The 23,794-nt window shown below is 45.8% G+C and overlaps 1 protein-coding gene across 1 annotated transcript in view; it reads right to left on the bottom strand.

Annotated features, from left to right (window-relative positions):
- The window catches only part of akt3a (AKT serine/threonine kinase 3a), a 43,897-nt gene extending 20,574 nt beyond the window's left edge, over nucleotides 1-23,323 (bottom strand). Inside the window, exons 1-2 of the mRNA XM_086045409.1 lie at nucleotides 23,060-23,323; nucleotides 668-793 (exon numbers count right to left, since the gene is read on the bottom strand). Of these exons, the coding sequence (XP_085901535.1) occupies nucleotides 668-793; nucleotides 23,060-23,105 (172 nt within the window). The 5' untranslated portion in view covers nucleotides 23,106-23,323. The remainder of the gene's footprint in view (nucleotides 1-667; nucleotides 794-23,059) is intronic.
- Nucleotides 23,324-23,794: the final 471 nt, after the last annotated feature.

Genomic DNA, 23,794 nt, shown 5'->3' with positions numbered 1-23,794 from the left:
AAAATAAAATAAAAATCACTAAAAAAAAGCCAAGAATATAAAATGAGGCTTCACGACAAATCGCTCTCGAATGCTGTGGGCGTGTCCCTTGAATGTGCTGAAACCACGCCCCGATCAACTGTCATCTATCAAATCAAATTTCACTGCCACGACCTGGAAAAATAACGTGGACCGTCCATTATCTTTATCACGCGTGAACATAACTGCAGATTTGAGAGGGGAGAATATATCAGCGGATCCAAAGGTGCATTTTCAGGGTGTAGGCATAGTTAGCACACTCAGTACAGTATTTGCATGTTTTTAGCAATTATCTTCAAACGTATAATGAATTTAGGAACAACTCTCTGAATTCGCTTTATTGTGTTGAAGAAATGTATAATGTATGTCTGTCTTTTTTTATGCACTTAAATAACACTCCTTTTTTGTGGTTGTTTTTTTTTCTTCTTATATGATCGAAGGAAAAAAAAAAACAAAGAAATATCAGGTGCAGTCCTAATATTATTGTAATTAGGATTTACATGAAGTTAGTGATTAACTATGATGCATTTCGAATTACAGCAATCCCCGGCATATTTGCGCTTTAATAATCACAAATCCCCCCAGTTGTAAGACTTTTCGGCAACATTTGACGTGTGCTTCAGACACAAAAGGGATGTCAGTAACGTACTTGCGACCGAGAAGTTGTTTAGCGGGTAGGGCAGGTCGGCGTCCTGAGGTTTCTCCTTGTAGCCAATGAACGAGCCGTCCGTCTTGAGCAGGAAGTAACGCGGCCGCCAGTTCTTTATGTATTCACCTGCAGGCACGGAAGAGAGCAGAGTAACAATATGAATGATAATCATCGAGCCCAAAAAAACTCATCTGTCAAAAAAAAACAAAAAAAAAGCGCCGCTGTGTCTCGATGACTCGCTCAGCGCCCGCCTGCCAGATTCCGATGGGATTATCTCGTAAAATATGACAAAAACATGTTTACTCGCACTCCGCTCAAAGTGACCATGCCAGCAGCGTCATCTGGCTGATACATGGGCAGGTGTTGAGGTCGCCACCCTGCTCAGACTCACACACGCACACACACACAAACACATTTCGGAAACCCAGACGTTAACACGTACAGTAAAAACACTCGGACGGGAAGACGTGGAATAGCCCGTCCCGGATCGTAGCGACAAATAACATCTGCCGCGCGGTTGGCGTCAGGGCTTTACCCAACTGGCTGGTGCGGATTGGCGCCGAGGTGCCACCACGGCTTTTCTCCCCCCGCCCCGCCATCCCCCCGACGACCCGCCGCCGGATTACACAAGAGTCAAACGTTTTCACAACCCAGAGGTGGATAAGACCGAATGTTAATAGCACAGACACACGCGTGCTGTGTTCACGCCTGTAGTGGGGTATTCCCATGTGGACCAAATGAGATTTGCTTCCGATTTACATCACACATCACCAGAGTTGAGTTTTTTTGCTGTGCGCCGTGGTTTAGACGATCGTGTTCACACTTGAGCGAACATGACTGCAGTTCAGAGGAACCTCCAAGAAACCTCGCTGGTCACACTTGACCAACCGGACCGCCCGGGAGTTCAGTTGTTTGATGTCCACCAGGGATGGACGACATTTAACAATTAACACTAGACAAAAGGGAACGGGGTTCAACAGGATTTAAATGACAGTTGCGTTCAGTTCTTGATTGTGGAACAGGATCTGGTCAGTAGCGTTCATTCCTTCGCCGAACTCACGGCACCGACCGAGCTCAATTGTTTGGTGCGCATCAGGGCTTGGGCGATGGCGTTCACACTTGGCATCAAGTGAAACTGAATTGTGTGGTTTGGTGCGCACTTGACTCAGTGAACGGCGCTGGCAGAGAAAAGCGTGCGACAGTTTGCCGTTTGTTTCAACCGAACCAAAGTGTGAACGCAGCCTAGCACACAATTGAACAAGTACGGCGCGTACAAACACATCAAGGAGGAGTGACGCTTGCAGCTAGCGACAGTCCGTCACTTCTTGATGGAAAAACAAAAAGGAGAAAAGGCTCCGCAGTACCTAGCGCCAGGATCGGTGTAACTAACATGTCACTCGCAGCAATGCTCCCTTCCTTGTCAAGCCTGTTTTTTTAATGAACCATTCCTCCAGCATACACCTGGTGAAAATAGACAAATGGCATCTGCGCGAGCATCGCGCAACGCTGGCTCACAGCTCTGATCACCTTTCTCGGGCTAATTCGCCGCAAGAGGCGAATAGGCGGCGGCGACGTGTGTGTGTGTGTGTGTGTGCGTGTATATTTGATGGCGTCTGTTCTATTTGCGACATCCATTTAAAGCTGGAATGACAGCAGGCCACGTTCATTAGCACGTCGCCGAAAAACACCTGCTCCGCCGAAGGGACCGTGTGACTGCGGGCCCTGCCGGTACCTCCAAGTTCTGTCGGCGATGTTGGTGTGTGTGTGTGTGTGCGCTATGTGCGTGTGTGCGTAGCAGCTGATTTGAGCCACCACGCAGATAAGAATATGCAGCCGGGTGCCAACGTGTCGTCGTGATTACCAAATCACACGTTTCCCCCTCGATTGGTCTTTATTTTTCTCTTTTTTAACAACTCCGCCCACTCGCTCCCCCCCACGCACATTTCCTCCTCCTGTCCTTTACAGAAGCGAAGCATATTCTTTGGATCGCTCGCTGCCGATAAGCACAACAAGAATAAGGAAGGGTAGGAAAGAAAACAGAAAAGGTGGGAAAGAGAGGGTGTGATTATTGCAAAAAGTGTGATCGTTTAGACCACACCATACTGTCTTATGAAAGTGGAAATAAGGGTTTTTGATATCCGCAATCATTGTTGTTACCCTTCTGTTAAATAAAGGAAGAAACACAACGGTCAGCAAATGAGACCGGAATTTGCCACAATACGCACTCACATGCCTTGGAAAAACTACAGTCAACCCTTGCTATTTAAATCCACGAGGCGTATAGCAAAAGTGATGTTTATATAACTCGCCTGAATTAATTATGTTAACCCAAATAGACACCAAACTCTTTAATATAATTTCAAACTCATTTTTTGCCACATTGGCCTTACAAATGATAGGTGTGCGGACGGCGGCGTGTATGTTACCACTTTGAAACGCAAAGATAACAATCGCTACTTTTGCCATTTCACTACATTTTTGACTCCGTGGTAAATATTTACTCTCATTTTATAGATACATACAGTACAATGCAGATGATTGTCTTTAGTCGGGCAATTTGTGGATCTTACGATGAGCAGCTAGCCGTTAGCAGCCAGCTAGCTAATTTTCACTACTGCCAATAGCGTCATCCAACTCACTCCTTCGATGTGAAACAGTGAAAGAAACTTCATTTGATTGATTTATTTGTTCTCAATGTTGACTCTGACGCTTTGGCTAGTTATGTTGCGCTAACAACTAACTCCATTGTTTGCTGTTTATTGTGTTGTCAGAGCCAAATAACTGACTAAATAAAACAAGAAGTGATAGTTTACCACTAAAAACTCTGAACTAATAAATCATAAAGGTATCCAGTAAAACATCACTCCCTCTTGTGCGAGTTGCTTAATTAATTTTCTGTTCAAGGGATGCCGTATACAGTCGAACGTACGTGCGGATGTAAATCAGGCCATTTGCGGGCTGGCCGTGCGAACGGGGCCTCAATTTCCCATGAAAATGGACGAGGATGGAGAGAAAAGTTGAAGTGCTAAGAAGTATAATAAAACTGGCAGTGACGAGAGGCTGGCTGGTCCGAGTCCAGCCATTTCTCTGAGTCACTTCGGAGATGAAAGCGTCCAAGCGACGAACGCCTGTAGCTGGCCATTTCATCGCTCAGCTGTCCAGCACCACTGAAAACATTTAAGCAATGCTTCTGGCCCGGACCGACAGGCGAGTGTGTACATGTGTGTGGCGGTGGATGAGTGGGTGCGTATAATGAGAGGAGGGGGTCGGTGGGGGGCGGGGGGGCAGCCAGGGGTGGCACAGACGGCGAGAGGAGATGGACAGTTGTCCGCGCGAGGCTTCCAAAAGCGACTGCGGCGCACGCACGCACGCAAGCGGCGCGGAGCCGATCCAATGGTGTTCCGTCGAAGCAATCCCGTCTTGGCCCGGCCTGCGACGAGTCCGGCGAAGCTCTTCCACTGTGGACAGCTTGTCTGGGGAGCCACATGTCTCCCGTTTGGACCGCTGCAAAAAAAAAAAAAAAAAAAAAAGACGACAGCCGGTTTCCTTCCCACACCATCGCCTCGCTTCAGTTCCATTTAGTTTTAGCTGCGCAAGCTCCCTTCTCCCGCAAGACCAATTAGTCCGTACTAAACTATACGGCGGCGGAGACAACAGGAGTCTTTTGTTTCTTCGAACAGCGGGATATCGGCGATACAGGAGCGCGCTGTGATCTGACGGATCCAAGGAGCGAGAGAGGGAAAAGAGAAAAGTCTTTCAAGACTTAATTGGCACGGGGAGAAAAAACACTCAATGTGTTGTAAATACTTTGGCGCACTCCTCTGTCTTCTATGATGCCTTAAACCGTATTTTCCTCTTTCCTTGACAATCTCACCTCTTTACATTATGAGGACGACACAAAAACAAAGACGAACTATGAGGGGTTCTAACCGGTCCTTCACAATCTACTAAAACCCTGAGGAAAATGTTAACGCGCGGTGTACTTGCATGTGCCTTTAAGAGGCGGGGCCTGGTGGACTGGCGCGTATATCAGAAAGTCTGCGGCCCACGGCGGCTCCTACGCGAGTGTTCTTATTGTGTTTACTCAGTACTTGTTTTCCTATTCTGCCAGTGTTTAATACCTGCGACTGTGGCTCTCCTTTCCCACAAGTGAGGGCATTATATAAACCCATATTAATCGATAAAAAAAATATAGTTGGGGTGTTAACGATGAACCACGATATAGTGTGGGAGGGCTGCATTTCCAATTTTTTCAATTTCAGAATCCTTTTGCCTTCGAACAACAAATGGCTTATCTAATTTGTTCCTTTTTAAATCAGCAAATTTCAGCTTTAACAACAGTGAAATACTGGATGAATCTGTACTTTTTTTTTTACCTTCTTCTACCAATACACGAAGGATAAAACTCATGACGGAATCTAAATACGATTCAAATGCCACGTTAATTATATGTATGTTTTGTAGTTGGGTTTTTTTTCGTTTCCCCTCGCACAGGCTCTGAACACTTGCCCCTGAGAGTTGAAAAGCCTCTCCAAAAGTCAACTTGACTTTCCACAGGAATGCGAAGGTGACGCAAGACTCGCTGGCACGTTCGTCTCCAGCAGCAGCTTGCCGTCTCCGCATTCGGAGACGGGAGATGAATCAGATGCGACTGTGTCCGTTCCAAGCTTTCTGATTGGACAATTAGGACAACACACCGACTAAATGTCACTCAATTAGCGGGTCTGATTAACCATTCATCTCGGCGCGGAGAGGGGGGAAATCGCAAAGTGAACGACGACAGAGTCGCAGAACAGACAGGTACAAATGACAAAGCTGAACTTCAGCCAGCAGAAGAGAACCCCCCCCCCCCCTCCATCTCGCACTCCCTTCAGGAGCAGGAAAAAAAAAATCTTGACGGGGTAAATGAGCGTAAAACTATGTGAGCTCACCAGCCATTTGTTAATCAGCCTGAACAGGGATTTAATTTAATGCCTTGGCCGAGGCCGAGGCTGATATGCAGATGGCGCAGAGGCAGAGCTGGGTGACTGGCGAGGGCGGTTGGGAGGATGTGCCACGTTCCTGCACACACACAGCAGCAGCGCACCGACACGACAAAGGAACGTGTTGACACTTTGACAAATGAACATTGCCGGCGTCTATTTTGTGCTGTCTAACATGCTTTCATTTTATTCGTTTTTATTTATTTTTTTGTTGTTGTCTGTCTCATATTTCTCATTTTGTGTAAAATGATATTTCTGTAAAAAGATATCTTTTTTTCTCATACTTTGACAATTTTGTCTTGTGTATACGTGTATGTTTAATGAAATACTTGTCGGGGCTGATGTTTTGTCTTGTTTTTGTGGCCCAGAAGTTTTGTTTGTATTTTGTTGTATCTTGTGTGCAAAGGAGGCTCTTGAGCGTAAACCCTCCGCGGGCAGTCAGGTAAACATGCGGCAGAGGAAGTGAAGGATACCTGGCGAGGATTTAAAAAGTCTGGGATTGCGCAACAAGTCCTGCTGTGGCGCTACACTGCTGGACATGTGCTGCAAGGACAGGGACAAAACGCTGCATGCACATTTCCTTGCATGTGTGTGTGTGTGTGTGTGTGTATTTATACTACTGTAGGTGTGTGACCCCGACAACCCCCTCCCTCACCCCAGCAGTTCTAACTCCAGTCTGCTCAGACATCTTAAGGCGAATCCGGGCTCTTGGATGCAAATCCACTTAGCCTGCATTAGTGTCATTAGCACATCGGGGCCGCGGCCGCTGTAAGGGACGCTCGTCGTCGTTCCAGCACAACAAAGCAACGCATTTGAGAGTTATGGACGCAGCTGGTTTGAGGTCACACGACTCCAGCCAGCAGAGCTCGTCGCGGGGCGGAATACCCCCCCCCCCCCGGTCCCTCGTGGGAGCGCGGTCGTCCCTAAGGGGAGCCAAAGAGATTTCACCCAGCCAGCTGCACCTCCTGGTACGCTGGGCTGGAAGGACGCAACGCCCTGGTGCCCCCCTGACCCCAACTACACCCCCCAGCCCTCCAATCCCAGCTGGTAGTCATATTGCATGCTTGAAATATTAAAGCATCCTCTTCATGTTGCATCATCTCTGCTGAGCTCGTCTATTGCAGTACAGCAACAGTCCAGTAGATGGTGGTGGCTCCCTGGTGCATGGCATCCACCCTGTGAAGCTCCACTAGTAATCCCACTCGGCACATTGATGTGTGTGTGAGTGAGTGAGTGTGTGTGCGTGCGCGCGCGTGTGGGTCAACAGAGTCCGGCACTTCCTAAAACACATTAAGGATTAGCGCAGGGTTAGCATATTAGCATCTTAGCCGCGGGAGGGGCTGGCAGCTCGGAGCCACCTGTGCCACTTTTGGCCCCCGCGTGTCCGAGTTGGATTGGCTGCGTTGTGGTCGTCTAACTAGGGATGAAACGCTTTACGGATTACCAATAAACACTGAAAAGACATAAGACCATTAGAATACGCTTTATATTTGTACATATCTAATCTAATAAAGCTTTCTTAATATACAGTATGTTTAAGGTTGTTTTTTTTTTATATTATTGTGTTTTGTTTTTATTTTTTTTGTCATTATAACATGTGTCTGTAATTGAAGAAATTTTGCTGAAATACTTTTGTCCAATACTTTCAATATTTTTTGTCACTGTATTTTTGTGTAGTAATATTTTATTTAATATGGGTATACTATTTGATAAATATTTTTGGTTTTTGACTAATTTGTGGGTAATTTCAGGTAATATTTTGTATTATTGTTTTTACTTACTTTTAATACACTTGCCATGCTCTTTTTAATTTTATCATCAGCTATACTTAGTAATATTTTTGTTATGATATTTTTGAATTTTTTTTCCTAATAGTTTAGTATTTAGTGCAATATTTTTGTACTTTGACTAATGGAAATTGTTGTCTTAGCTATTTGTTTTTCAAAAAATGGTTGTATTTTCTGTAATATTATCTCATATTTATTGCATTTTCACTCATTTCTATACACCGTACACAGTATGTATTATCTTTTTGCATTTTTGACATGCGTTTTTTTCATTGAATATTTGCATTTTTTCTCCAATATTTTGGTATTCTAATATGTGGGTATTTTTCATTGAATATTTTCCATTATGTTTTCATGTTTTGTCTTTTTTTAGATTTACAAATATTGTATTTTTTATAGTTTTATTTATTTAATACATTTTATTATACGTTTTTTTGTCAAATATTTTGCAATATGTTTGTTGTAATATTTGTGTATTTTGGCAAATATATTGGCACGTTTCAATGCTTTCACTAATACCATTTTTTTATTGTCCAACATTTTTTCATTTTCAATTCTCAAGACTATGAAAACAAACAAAAACACTTGCGCACGCGCTGTGAATATCATAGCTGCTGCTGAATAAACACGGGCATCTACAAAAAAAGGACGACTGTGCAAGGTTAATGGTGCGTGAAAACAAGCTGTAAAATGGCAAACGTCACGCCGCCTGCGTTCATAATGTGCGTGCGTGTCGAATGTGATTAGTGCTTGTCCAGGCACACGCGCACACGTACACAAGTTAACTTTGTGCTATCCCATTTTAAAGCTTATTTATCCTGCATTCCCCCGCATCGGTTTTGCCTCCAGTGCGAGGGTCCTTCGCTAACACTATATCATCACTGTACGCCGATGAGCATATGAATGGCGGCGTTTATATTGTCAGATAACGGCGCTCGCATTAATCAGGCCACATGACCGGTCATAATGAAATTCCTAAAATCACACGCAACAGTGTGGGCTTCAGCGTTTTCTGTTCAAAGGCGGCCTTTTATGGAACCTCAAAGACTACTACCGGATTGACTCGAGTGGGCTTTTGTTTTTCTTGGCATTTTTGTGTCGCCAAAGAAGTGTCTCAGTACAATATGGCAAAGGCGACATGATGTCAAAATCAAAGCTGCAAAAGTCAGCTATGTCGGCTCTGAAGGTGAAGACACTCCCCTCCCAGGCACACGCAGTAATCTTCATGATGAATAACGAATGTAGAACTACGTTTGACACGTTTACGATGGTAAGAAAATAAAAAAGATGAGCCTGTATCGTGGCAGTGAACTCAACTCACTTCATGTGAACAATTCTCGAAAAAAAGAGGGATCAACCTGTTAAGCACTCCCACTTGAGGTTTACTGTCACAATAAACATAAAACAAAGAGAATTACACTTAGCATATTTACATCTTTGCTTTAGGAAAGTCCACTTAGCTTAATGCTAACAAACAATGTAAAACGGCACTGACAAGTTAAAGGTTAGCATTGACAGTCACGCATTTAGAAGCAAGGGCTATTTTACAACAAACGGTAGAGCAACACATGTAGACAGATAATATAAGAGTACTCACAGGCATCCATTATCGTACTTGCTCACTTACAAGCGGAGAAGAAGTACTATAATTCTTCATTTGTGTCTGCACGACTGTATTATACTGCATCCCGTTGGCCAAGAAGGAGCAGCACTATGAATTGGGTTGCGGCAATAAATCATGTCGCAAAAACTGTTTAATTCTTTACATTCTTTAATTATGTTTCTCAAAAATGGCAGTGTTTTTTCTTCATTAAAAAAAAATATATATATCAAAAACGTTTTGGAGGAGTTTTTTTTAAAAAAGAGCAAAAATTGGCTCTGTTAATAGAGTCCAAAATGATGTGAACATTTTTGGAGCGCGCTAATTTTGTTATTCAGTGGTTATCGTCTTGTCACACTTGCATGACAGTTTTTAAAAAATACAACAAAATGCCTTCCACAAGCTCCACTCTGTCCACTACCTTAAAATCGACACTTCTGCAATCACAGTGTTATTTTTGGTTTCATACACTATTTATTCAGCGGTTAAGTTCTTTGTACACCCTTGTGCATGACAGCTCATTTCCTTGAACATTTTGTCGAGTGTCATTTGTCATGAAAGCACCAACAGATCGCAGTTAACTTGTGTGCCAATTCATGTTAAATACCAAAACTTTGCGGGTAGCACAATTGCACGTCTGCCTCACAGTTCGGAGGTTCCGGGCTTCAAACTACGGCGCTGGGGTAGGCTCAAGTCCACCTGATAGTGACCAACTGACGCCGAGCCCGACAGAAAACGGACGAGCGGACTCAACGTTGTCTTTTAAAAGTTTGAGATGGCGGCAGTTTGACAAGGGCCGGATTATTTCCGTTCATATTTCTTATGGGCAAACGTGGTGGAGGACGACTGCGCTGAACGTGCGACAGGAAGGCGTCAGCGCAACTTGAGAAAGCGTCATCGGGAGGCTAACACAGCTGTCCAACTGTTGCCTCTGTGTGCGTGTGTGCGTGTTCATCCATCTTTAAAAGAGTCCGGGTGGGACCTTAACCAGCCCGGCCGGCCCTTGCCAATTGAGCAGCGGTGAACAGGTGCAACGCTTTGTGCATGTGTGTGTGTGTGTGTGTGTGTGTGTGCGTGTTGCTATTATTCCAGAGTGGCTGGCTCTGTATTACTCATTCAGAAATGCCGGGCTGGGGGCCGCGGGCAGCAGCTGGCGTTACGCGTGCACGCGTGTGCGCAACTTAAGACCCACTGATCTTTTGTAAAGACCACCTCCCCACTCCCTTAATGCACCCCTTCTTTCCAAAAGCATTGTGCTGTTAGTCTCCATGTCTGCCTGTAAACTTATACACACACAAACACACGCACGCGACATACCTCTCTGTGCACACACACGAACGCACGCACGCACACTTGAGCAGAAAAGCCAAGCGCAGCAGGCCCGAATAAACAATCAAGTACTATTAACACACACACACACACACGCACACCAGCCCAGCCAATTGATGTGTTGTATTATTGGCGCGACAGCAAGTGCTCTCCAGCTCACTAACTGCTGCTTTCCCTCCTTTTGTCCAGGCAAGCTGTCTGTCTGACAGCCTACCTGTCTGTCTGACTAGTGCAATATGATGAAGATGATGATAATAATTTAAATAATAATAATTAGTTCTCCACACAACGGCAAGGACTTCCTGCTTTTATGAATGAACATGATGACAAAACACCGCCGCCTAGGCTGTTTTTTGGGGGGGGGGGGTTTTCTCACAGTCATCAGTCACGCTCCATTATGCATAACTAATAAGCCACGGAGACCAGAATCATATTTGTTTTGCTTCGTCTGCTGCCAAAACAAATGTACAAAAAAATTAAATAAGAACTGGAGCCGCCACCGCTGTAACATCAATTGCAATTGTATGGCCGGCAGCGCGACGGCGATCGGTAATTGGCCGGATTGTGAACGCATGCTTCAAGTGACACAATTACGATTTTTTTTTTCACTCTCGCGTGAGATGATTGGGATGTGGGTCACGGCAGTGTGAATATTAAAAAAAAAAAAAAAAAATGCATAGAATCCATCATATCAGATTCAGGCGTTTCCAAATGTGGAAAAAAAAATTCCGCAAATGTGAATGCAGCGCAAAATTGCAGATTGAGTATTCCCCATCGATGCCAGTTTCACGTACAAAGGGCTGGTGACAGAAAGTAAACAAAACGTATTGAGCAAAAAAAAAAACACATAACCCAAAAGATAGGGAAAAATGTAAAACAATATGTACAATTTAAAAAAATGCGTAAAAACATGAAACTGTTAGTTAAAATGTAAAAACTAAGCAAAATTCTGTGTAAGACTCAAGTTAAAACATCAAACGTTTTGAATAAAACTGGAAAGTATCCACTCATTTTCAAAAATGATCAATATTATGATCAATTTTGAATTTGAATTCCCAAAGAAATTACACATGTATTTATCAGATTTTCTTTTTATGGGGTCGTGGACATTTTGTTATCCATCAAACGCTAAATTAGACAGATTAATATGATTGTTTGAACAAGTGAACTGCTTCAGTATCACCCAAAAAGTATTTTAGTGTCTGTCAGCGGCGCTCATACTGGCGCCGTTGCGAACGTGCAAGCGCGTCTGGACGTGCAGCAGGCGACCGTAATGAGCCGCCGCTTTTTCAGCAGCTCGAGCCAAAACACAGATATTGTGTGGAAACACTCAAACCGTGGAGCAATCTCTCAATACGGCAGATGTTTGTCCTCTTTCTTCTACTCCCACACAACACGCACAAACACACGCACACACAAACACACACACACACACGGTGGGTGAACCTTGCGTTTCAGCAGCTATGCGACCACTTTGCTTTTGTCTCCTCTATCCACTGTATAAACACAAACAGATTCATTTCATGAATGACAGATGGCAAACAATGGTACAGTATTCTTTGTTTTCAAGCAACAGTTTGATGTTTTTTTTGTTTTTTTTTTAAGTATATTTTGTGATCCCATTGTCTGGCGGAAGTGACTATTTTCCATCCACCAATCGAAAGCGGGCCGTTTTTTCAACGCCCACCTTCGAGGCATCGCAACGCACTACTGAAGAACCGCAACAGCAGGGTGCCAAAAAGTTGTACACATCAATTAGTATTATTATCAAGTTACTACAAAAAAAAAAAAATGTTGTCCTTTTCAGGCTACCTCGAAAAGTAATAATTTTACTTCTTCTAAAAAAAAAAACAGTGTGTTGAATTTACTACATTTTATTGCGTCAATCGGTTGCATGAAATAAAATCATTTGTTACGACACAGTGTCGTAAAGCGGCACAAGTGTGGCGGTGTTGGTGCGTGTCGTTGTCCGAATAAAGTTCTCGTTCTCACACAGGTGTTTGCCGCGCATTATCGGACATACGATTTTGCCGACGATGACGTAGCTTCCCTTGACGCCGCTGGCTCGTTCCTTGCTGCCAGTCCTGTGGTAACGCTGGTATGAAAATTTTGAGACCGGCAGAAAACAGCCAAAGCTAGCTCGGCTAATCGTTATTCTCATTCACCACCAACTTATTTTCGTGCTCTCTGAACCCGTGTCAAAATACTTATGGTTATATAAGCATAAATACTTATATTACACAGTTCGGCAATGGCAGCAGACAGATGCCGAAAACATTATTGCCAATTAGTCAACTTCAAGCTTTAATGGCAACGCGAAGAAGTAAAGTCGATTAGTCGACTAATAATTCGACCCTTGTAATCGAGACTAATTTGGTCATTTTTCACCCCTTCCAATCAAAATCAGGCAAGATTGCCGAGAGTCTCTAAAGGATTATCTTGAATGATGTTCCTGAATAAGAGTGATTTTTCCTCCCCGGTCTGTTCAGAAAACGGTTGGGACTGACAACCATAAAACCTGTTCAATATGTACCATCAAAAATCCCGCTGCTTCTCACAGGTCAATCTTGGTACTATGACAGATATCTGGTTTGTGAAGGTGGTGATGTGCCTGTGTGTGTGTTTCGTACATCACACATTGAAATACGTGTTTGCGTAGTCCATCTTGTTTGAAACGGGCACACATTCTAAATAAACTCTGATCTGGATCATACGCTCAGTGGAGCAGGATGCTCTGGACAGACTGTTCACATTTTTACTTTGGTGATTTAATAACAATCAGTGCTCAGGCACAGGAGGCTCAAACTAGCGGCTCTGCTAATCCCGTCAAGAGACAGATTACAGGTGGGAGGGCTATAAATAGACGGGCTGTCCCTTTAACCTGGCCGCTGTGACATCAGCACTGCGGCTCAGCTGTGAAGTGGGACGTAACGTTCGACCACAATGGCACAAACCAAACACAATAGCCTCCGGCAGCTGGTTACATTCCTCAAACTTAAATTATACGATCAGAATCATCACTAGGCCATGAACAATGTGGCCCCAAAAGTCCTCCGACATTTACAATTGCTGTAAAGCAGCATGCGGTAATCTGACGGCCTAAATCAGACGGAGCGAATCGAGTGAGCGACTCCAACCTGCCTCCTCTAATCAGTCCAAAGCCTCGGCGACGCGGCCAACAATACCTCGACAATCATGTTAGACTACACACTGTCCTTTTTGCTCTAATCGCTGTGGCGGCTTAAGTGGTCAAAAACAGTGATACGGTTTCCACGAAGCTTTCTTAATGCAGTATAACCTCGGACCCCACGCACAGCGTCTGCCCTGCCGGCCGCTTTTCATTTCGGTTATTTTGTGTGTCAAAATGATAAAGGACAACATGGTAGACTTGCGCGGTCTCAGCGTTTATGGAGCCAAGGCATGTATGGCATTTTACATAAGAGAACACTTACAGCACAGATGGAGTCTCAATTTACTCACAAATTGATCTAGTGTGAAATCGGGGCCTGTTTAGTTCACCACAAAGCCATTATTTCATTGATTGGCAACATGTGGGTACGTAAGTTAAAGACAGCATTTAACTGGTCTGACGGTCAAAAATTTGTATCATTTCAATTTTTGACACCAATATTTCCCCTTTTGACCGCAAACGAATATCGGCTCCAAATATCGGTTATCGGACTCCTGGACTACTAATAATCGGTATGTGTATCGGCCTTGAAAAGCAACATAAGATCTATCAGCAGTTAGCACGTCTGCCTCACAGTTCTAAGGCTCGCGTCGCGGTTCGAAATTCAGCTCAGGGCTCCCGGTGGGCTGTTTGCATGTTGTCTTGGGTAGGCCATCTTCCTCCTACATTCCGGAAACACGCACGTTAGGTTCCACGAAGACTGGCCAGAGGTTGACTGGCGACCAGTTGCAGCTCACCCGCGACCCCAGCGCAGACGAGGATGGATCGAAAATCGCTGTATAGCCCAATTGCAGGAGTGACGCATTAGCATACATGCATCCAGACGGACTGATCAAACGTTTCAGGTCAGCACTTTGATGATCCCGAGCTACAAACTAATCCCATTACTCAACATCCTTCATTGAACATCCTCTTCAGCCATCAGCAACTCCATTCATTGATCCTCTTCATTCATTTATACATTTGTTCATTCACTCGCCTAGGCCATTAATCCATCTCCTTGTTTGTGTGGCCTTTGCAAAGATTCTTCCTGCTAATGATTGCAGCGACTTGTGGAGTGTGCCCGGCAGCTCTGCGTCGCCGACTCGCTACCCTGTAGCACAAAGGAGGCCACTCCCCACGCGATGGGAAGCAATTGAGATGAAAATGAAGGCTGCAAACCGGGAAGAAGTCGGTTCTTAACCTGGGAAAAAGGGATGCGACTCAATAATGGGCTGTTAAGGCTTAGGCTTGATTTACGTGACAGGTCCAAGGGTCCGATTCCAATCTGACGCTTATGTCAGATCTGCGTTTTGCTGGCTGTCTAGTTCCACGAAGCTTGTAACTATACAATATGGAAACTGATCATCGCACTACCCAAAGACACAAACTTGTGTCGCCTTTGAAATGGCGGAACTGCAACACAACGCATCCAACTCCCAAAATGTGCGCCGCCGCTCCGGACACAGCCAAACCAAAAACTGTATGATGAATATTTAGTGGTGCGACAGTTACTTGAATAATCACCAACAAATTGATGATCAAATTAAACTATTTAGATAACTGATGAATCCTTAACATTGGTGAATCGTTACAGCCCAAGTAGCCAACCTGCCTTTCAAAGTCACTGCAGGTCTCTTCTGCACCGGCAAATATCCGGAGCCTGTGTACCACATGAACTGTCTGTCTTTCCTGCGCCGTGTGTCTGTAGGCTCTGCAAACCAGTCTGCCTGCCCGCCCGCCTGCCATTCTCCTCTGCAGTGTGCAGTGAGTCATTCTAAGGACAATAGAGACGGCTTGTAAAGCCACACTGGCGCGTACACTTCCTCCGGATGTGCAAGAGGATGCCATTCATAACAAAGCCCACAGTGTCTGCCCGTCTGCTGCCTGCCCCGTACGTCCCCGCGGGTTGGAGAAAGAGGGGCGACGCGGAGAGGAGACGGAACAGCGGGACAACAGGGAGGGAGGGAGTCGTCGTTGACACGGGAGGGCAGCGGCGTAGACGGCGGCGGCCGCTGATTGATGCCGGAGACCTGGCACCGCCACCTGATCGGGCCGGCCTGCCGGCGAGAGCGAACCCGCTGAACTCGCCGGGCCAAAATGGCCGCCTCGCTGCATTGCACCCGCTGAACCTCCCCGCAGCGCGGTTTGGATATTTACAGTGGCGACGGTACAGTTCCCCAAGAGATGAAAACGCAGAGGGAGAGGGAGAAGGATGCGGCGAGGGTGCGCAGTGACAGATTCAATGCTTCACGTACAGCCCAAGAAGCGCTCAGCGAGGTAGCAGGCAACATTCGCTGTTCGCGAGGAAAACAAACTTAGCCCTGCTGCAAAGAGCAAAAAATGCGAGCAACTGATGCCACCCCAAAAACAATTACTAGAAATGCCTGCAATGCATTCACAGCATTTCACTTTTTCCATATTTTATGTCACAACGACGACCCAAAATGGAATAAATTCATTTTGTCCCTCAACAACCCATTGTGACCATGTGAAAAATGTTTTGGGGAAATGTTTGAGAATTGATTAAAAATACAAAAATAAGAAGTCCCACGTTCATACAAGTGGGATAGTGACGCAAAGTGGTCAATTTCAATCGCTCTGATGAAGCAACCTGAAGCTTACGCTGCTCAGACGCAAATCAAGGAGCAACTGCTTGCATACGTCTCTCACAAGCCATAATTATCTATGTTTTGCTTTGAATGTTTTAAAGCACTTTGAGTTGCATTTTTATGTATGAAAAGTGCTATATAAATAAAATGTGATTGATTGATTGATTGATTACCAAAATTGAAATGACAAGGAAAAGAGTCGCAACCACGATGCGGTAAAACAAAGCTGAGCTTATCTGGACGATTTGTTCTTTGCATTTTCTGGCATTTTCCGCCCCGCGGCACCATACTGCCTCTCACAGGCTAGTCTTGGTACTACGACAGGGGTGCTCATGCGTGTGGTGTGCCGTGTTGGCCATCTTGAGAACGCCACACAGTATAAGGGTACTAAGAACACACATTCCAAATGTTCCATATCGCTATGTATGCTCAGAAACTCGCCTTTCTCCAATGGTACGATACTGAAAAGTGAGACGGTTCGGTTTTTCGCACCCTTCCCAATAGTAACTAAATAAAACCGTACCAAATAAAACGAACCACACCACTTGGTGGAAACAAGGTTTCTGAATACCCTTATGTTGGCATGGCTTAAGGATTTGACATAGTTATGCTAGTCCCAGTAGCAGTGGAAGGAACGCATTTTTTAACGTGTACCTCTGGCGGCCCCTTTCGAGGTATTGGTGGGGATACGTGGTATCCTGACTCGGATATTTATTTATTTGTTACTGCCTCATCTGACACAGAGTCAGCAAAGCGGACGTCCATCGGTGATAAGATTGACGGACCTTCCCTTCCTTTAGCATTGACTCTGGAATATTGCGTGAATGACTCCGATTCGTCAGAATCTGACCGAGAAAATGCCGTGTTGAATTGGGGAGACGGCCGGGCCAAGATACACAATACAACTTGTGTCACCAAAAATGCATTTGGATGCAGTTTTTCTTGATAAACCCTAAATATTTTTCCTTCTGACCATCACAGGTACTGTGTTTGTCCAAAGTTGAAAAAAAAAAAAAAAGTTAGTCCCGAAACTCTTTGACAAGTCATCTCTTATGTGAAGCCTTTGAAAGCGTAGAGTGTCAAAAGAAGATGATGACGATGGTGGTGTTCATCTTCGGCCCTCCCTCCAGGCCATCTGCTGCCTGCTGTGTGGGATGATGCCGGCGGATGCAACCGTGTCCTCGGCGACCGCGGCTGACTGTGACCCCGGCTGTCTCGCGGGGGCCCACGGAAGGTAAACTCGGCAGCCGGGGCGGAAATGAACTTCGGCTCCAGACTTCTCCATCGGGCCAAAGTGGCTTTTGTAACGTGTGTTGGCGGAGAGCGGGAGCGACACATTTGCGGCGTCCTTTACGAGCAGGGCCCGTGGCTCGCCGCCCTTCAGACTTTACAGCCTCCATCCGTCCAATTTCTATAGCGCTCATCCTCATTTGGGTCACGGGTATGCCGGCGTCTATCACTCAAAGTGCCTTTTTCATCATCCGGCCTTTATTTCGCAGACGAGAACTGGATTCTCGGCGCTGGTTATTTTACCTTGAAAGTGTTGATTTATTCCATATGCACGGCGCTTTGTTTGAAGGAGATAAAGAAGTGATGCATCCCACTCAGCTGCTTTAATGACGAGAGGAAGGAAGTCATCGGCGCTGCGATGAGAGAGGGGCTCCGAAAGGCTCGGTCGTCTGAGGACACGCTGTACTGTACTCTGCCGAGGTGACGTTCCTCACCATTTCTTTGTTTCCGCGGGGATTTTTTTGGTGATGGATGAGGACTTTGTACGCAACCTTCCATTAAGAAAAGGCACTGGATCATCAAAGCAATGTCATTTTCGCAAAGTTAAAGCCATTTTCAACAAATCCTTTACGACCGCCGTCGCAGAGGGGGATATGTTAAATATGGTCGGTTGTGATAAGAGGAAGAAAGTGTCACATCGATGCAATAGGACAGACGTTAGTTACATGACAGGCTGATGCAACGCATTGCCATGAATGCTTTGTAAAAGCCACTTCAAAAGTAATCAATACGTACCTTTAATTGATAAGAATGCCCCATGCGTCAGCACAGATCATCGCTGACATTTTTTACACTGAACGGGAAACACTTGGTTTCAATCAATTAGGCTTTCGCACCAAAAGCTATTAGTCACACTGCGCAACGTCACCTCGACTTAACTCAACTTTATTTATAGAGCACAACCGCAGCTGAAGAACTGAAGAAATTGACCTCATCGCTGTTGACGCAACGTACACTGAAGCCTCGACAACTACTACTTGATCAAATTGGCTGGATAGTCAATCAACTTTTGCAAACTAGAAAAGACAGAAAATGTCTACTCTCGTTTATAGGAACAACTTTGAAACAGTAAGTCATGCCTTCACCACATCTTAGCTTGATGACTGCAATGAATTTCACTTTGGAGTCAGCCAGTCCTCCCTCAAACATCTTCCATTCATTTGAATGGGAAAAAGTACCTCCATTTACAAACGGGGAACACGGAACCAATTATGTTCGTAAGTTGAGGTACGACGTCAACCACACATATCTGCGCAGCTCAGAATTTGTCTGCTTGCACCTGGATCAAATTCAGAAAAATTACACCACCTGCGCCATAGCGTAGACCTGCTTTCATCTGGTCTAAAGTTTAGTCTATCGTCGGCCATCAAACTGTCAAGGACTCCGGGGGAGTCGAAAAGAAAACGCACTCGGTCCGCCGGAACGCCCAGCGTGACGCAGAGCGGTCTGCCAAACTCCTAAACGCGCTAAACAAGGCTTGCACTTACAAAAATCAAGATGACACGAGTCAAGTGAAGGTGGATGTAGACAGTCCAAAAATTGGCCACTTCGACCTGCATTCTTAAGTGGTCAGCCATCATGAAATGGCTTTGTGTTGACTTGGCAAAAAAAAAAAGCAGCTGCCTCGCAGCGACGGCGACCGGCGGGCTTGCTCGAAATGTCAAGTGTGCAACCTCGACCGACTGTCTGCTGGACTGACAGCCGTGGGACACCACACAGGAAAAATATATAGACCTGACTGGGACTACTGTCACAGCCACTGCTTGACACGTACGCTGATGACTGGAGCTCAGTGTGCACCTGGGGGCGGGGGTGCATTTGCGTCATTGTTTGGTCGGGCGGCGAGCTACAGGCAAAAATCGCACCATGATGAACTCATTTCCGATGAGCCGAAAAGGTGCGTAAAATGAATTGATCTACTTAAGTAAGACTCATTTTCGATGGGGTTAAAATGAAGGCTTCGTGGACCGCACCAAACTGGGAAAGAAACCGACCATCATTTCAGCATGTGAAAATTTATCGGTGCCCTCTGCATGAAATTTACGATCATGTCATTGTAAATCTCTGTGGGTCATTAAAAACCCTATAAAACGATGATTAAGATGTGTGACCTGCAACTTTAACACTATCCCTGGAGAAAAAAAAAAAAAAGAAAAAAAATCAGGGCACGAAATAGACACATTGTCAATAGGTCTATTTTATGGCAACACACGTCAATATTGTCGCTGTTTGAGGAAAACAGATGCCGATTGGTGCTCCTTTTGTTTTAATAAGCGCCGACAATCTTGGAACATGAACGGGTGAGTTATGCGTTACAATAAAGGTTTTTATTTTCACTGAACAAAGTCGCCAGTGGCTAATTTCACCATAGCAACCTGGCTGCTGGGTCAAAAATCCAGCAAAATCCAAACGTTGGCGTAAAGCACGGGTTCACTGGTCACGTGAGGCACAAAAGTCGACGTGAGAGAAACGTGAATGTTGTTGTGTTTACAGTCTCGGATGCTACATTGGTGTAGCCACGCAGCTAAACCAATACCCCGCACATCAAAGTAACAACATACAGTAAAGGCTTATATAGCAACATAACCGCAGCACAGCATTACGTACGGCATATAATGAACTGCATCCGTCACTTTATCAGATTTGTTCCACGCTCAGAACTCCCCCTCTTACTTGAACTGCCTTCAAAACCAACAACGAGCGTTCATTGAACTAGGAAAGAACGGAGCCTTCCACACTGTGGAAACGCGACTAAAAAGTCACCTTTGAAGGTACAAAAAGGTTTGTCGTGCGAGTCCGTAGGTGTCGCTCTTACTTTCAGTCCGCATCATCTAATGACTAAGACTGCAGTCTTTGCTGTATCACGACCCGGACAGTGAGTCAGCACCCTGACCCTGTACTACACACACACAGGATTCAGCATATGATGCAGTCCAGCATTCATATTCCTGACACGGAAAAACACCCCGTCAGCCCCACAACCTGGATCCCCTTCCCTCGCTCTCTTTCAGTCAAACACTGCGTCGTGACTGGAGGCGATGTGTTCCTTTTAATATGCACAGACGACTGTCTGAGGATCACAGCGGCACGCTGGCACGCGCGGCAAAAGAGTGTGCGGCCCATTTTGTGCGTCGTGTCTACGCGGGGATCCGGCTCAAGCGCCAAGAGGCACTTTGATGGCCAACAAGTGCCCCCCCCCCCCACCACCACCACCCCGCCCCTCGCTGTGCAACAGGGCTGGCCTACATTACCCACAAGGCTGCTGGCTTGTTAGGCGGCTTGTCACTTCCTGTGCAACAGTTTGCCTCACACATTCCAAGGGGCTGCCGTCACATCGCGGCAGGATAACGCGCGTGGAAATCCCCGCATCACGCGACCACTCACTGAACTCAACATCAAATAAGTGTGCGATTCAAACAAAGATGTCTTCTGGAAGAAGATGCATGAACGTTCATTGAGGTCCAAAAAAAAAGAAAAAGTGCGGTGTTGTTTGCTTTTCTCGGGCTGTTTTGCTTGCTTTTATGTGGCCACCACAGTGACGCAAGGATGGAATATGTGCAAACCGTGGAAAGGAAAAGGAAATGGACTTCCCTGGATGGTCAGTAAGACATAAGTGACACACTTCATAATTTATGGCAATGTTCAATATATTATTTCAAACATTGACTGTAGCGTTAACAAATGCGGTATTGCGGCGACGGTTTAACCCAGAAAGAGATTCATTCTGTCTAGTAACGTGTTTCATCTAGGGTTCTTCCTCAGTAGGATTGTGGGTAAGCCGTAGCCGATCCCAGTTGACTTTTGGGCGAAAAGCTACAACCCGGACTGGTCGCCAGCCAATGGCAGAATGCATACAAACAAACAAGCACTGACAATCGCATACACGCCAACGGCCGGTCGGGATTCTGCACCAAAATTTGATGAGCGGCCGGCCGGCTTTACTGCGATTCAAGTTTTGATGAACGCTATTCAATCAAAAATGGCATGTCGGATAACATGAGCCCATCACAACCAAACGAAACATTTCCTGGCTGGGATCCAACTGGCCGCAGCTAAGCGGCGCTAAAACAGAATGCACAGCATTTATGTGTTTTACAATAAAACTTGACTATATTTATCATTTCATATGTGCCCATGGCTGAAAAGCTAAGCCTGGAGAGTCTCTGTCACAGAAAAGCATGAGGCTTTACAGGCACAAAGTGACATGCAGCCGGCTTACGCCAAGCCATATCAATTCAGTATATACTTTCAAACATTTATTGTGTTTTACAAAACGCAGTGAACTACATGTATAATTTCATATCGCTGGCATCGAATGGAACCGTTTCTATATTTACCACAAATGGATACTATTAGTCACTCCCCATGTGAATATGTTATTTTTACAAACTCTTGACCAATCCAAAGTGTTGCAAATGGCTTGCTCTCTTTACAAGCATGCTACTCTTTTGTTCTCTGGAATGTGATGAGAGGATTTTGCCCGATGTCAACGATATGTGTATTTAGCTGAAAAAGCAAAGCGTGGAGAGTCTTTGTCACCAAGATGCACGTGTGCAGTCAATGACCAACAGCCTTTCAAATATCCACACTCCTTGATTTCTCACCCATTTCCTCTCTTTGTATTCATATGATACAAATACAGCGGACGGTCAATTCGCGTCTTCCGTGACAATCACGGCATGTTGTTTGCGTTCAATTAGAAAAATAAAAACACATTTAAATCAAGGTAGTATGCGTACACCTCAAAACATTGCTTTCAATGCACATGTTCCGTGACAGTACGGTGATTTATGTGTGCGAAGGGTCAATGGCGTCACTTGATGGCGGCGGACCAATGGTTCATTTTGAGGCGTCAATGAAACTAACATGCATGTTTTTTGTAATGTTGGAAGAAGCACACCTGGTAAAAAAAAAAAAAAAAAAAAAAAAAAAGCAAGCAAGCACTGGGAGAACTCACAAACTTCACACGGGAAGGCTGGAGACCAGATACAAACCTGACATCGGACACTGACCGTGTTGCACTTTGGAGCTTGTCAGAAAGGAGAAGTAGCATCTTTGCAACATGGCCTCCCTCCCTCCACTCTGCTCATTTCCCTTCTGTTTGTATTCAGTGAGGCTGTAAACAGGATGTGCTGTCACTGCACCCCCAACCACCATGCACCCCCCCCCTTTACACCCCTCTCAACCTTGTGTCATATGACTCTTTTGTGACATTCAGCGCCACAGAGCAGCTATGCGAATGAATGCCGACAGAACTAACTTGATGTCACAGTGTGTATATGATGGCTGCCACTGACAGATGCAGCAAGCAGGGTGACCGCAGGCTAACACGCATGCACGCGCGCGCGCGCACGCACGCACCCACGCGCGCACACACGTTGCACATACACATTCCCATACACGCCAGCAGATAAACAGCCGGCCAAGCCCATAGTCATGATGACGAGACGCGGCGAAAAAGAGGCGACGCGCAAGCGACTGTAGGCTGCAGACATCCATGTGCTCGCACGCGCCAATCACAAGCCGGCACATGTGGCGGCACCGGCGAGGCCGGGCCGGAGAGGAGCGCTGACGACGATAAAGAGCAGGAAGAAGAAGAAGGGAGCTTGGCGGACGTACTCACCCCGTTTCTGAAGCCATCCCTCTCTGACGATGGTGACATCGCTCATGGTTCCTTCACGCCGAGTGTGTTGCCGCTACACGCCTGCTCCACAGAGAGCGCCGGGCAGGAGGAGGAGGAGGAGGAGGAGGAGGAGGAGGGCGGCTCTCCCAGCCTCGCGTCACTCTCCCTCCCTTCCTTCCTTCCTTCGCCGTTCACGCAGCGGCTCTCTCCGCGACACACCAAATACTCGGCGTGTGTGTGCGTGCGTGTCGTGGTGCTTCCTGTTGTGGCTTATCTGCCTCCCTCCCTGCCCGCTGCTGCTGCTGCTGCTTCTTCTTCTTCTTCTTCTCGTCCTCCGCCACTGCCGCCGCCTCCTCTCCTGTTCCCGCTCCAGACCTTCCTCCTCACCGGCAGTGACTCAGCCTGGAAGGAAATGAAATGAGGGCGGGGAGTAGGGGAAATGAAATAAAATGATTTATTTTTTTTTTCATATCCTCCGCTATTCAATCACTTTAAGACTGAGAATTATTCGTAACGATACGGCTCAAAAGTCACGCCGTCAACGTCATCGGACTTCAGCTGAGAGGTAGCGCCAATGGCAGAAGGGGAGCAACGTGACGCAAGAGCGCAAAACCATGCGTCTCTTTACGATGACGATGCGAGACGATAATAATTCAAAGCACCGCTTTGTGAAGTCCCAATGCTGGAAGACTCACGATTTCACTTCCAAACAAGATGCATATGGGTCACGTGTCA

The sequence above is a fragment of the Filicampus tigris genome, chromosome 11 (assembly GCF_054856515.1).
Source record: "Filicampus tigris isolate MCC_2025a chromosome 11, RoL_Ftig_1.0, whole genome shotgun sequence".
In the NCBI taxonomy this organism is placed as follows: domain Eukaryota; kingdom Metazoa; phylum Chordata; class Actinopteri; order Syngnathiformes; family Syngnathidae; genus Filicampus; species Filicampus tigris.
Note: the sequence above shows the minus strand (reverse complement) of the source record. Positions and strands in the feature narration are given on the sequence as shown.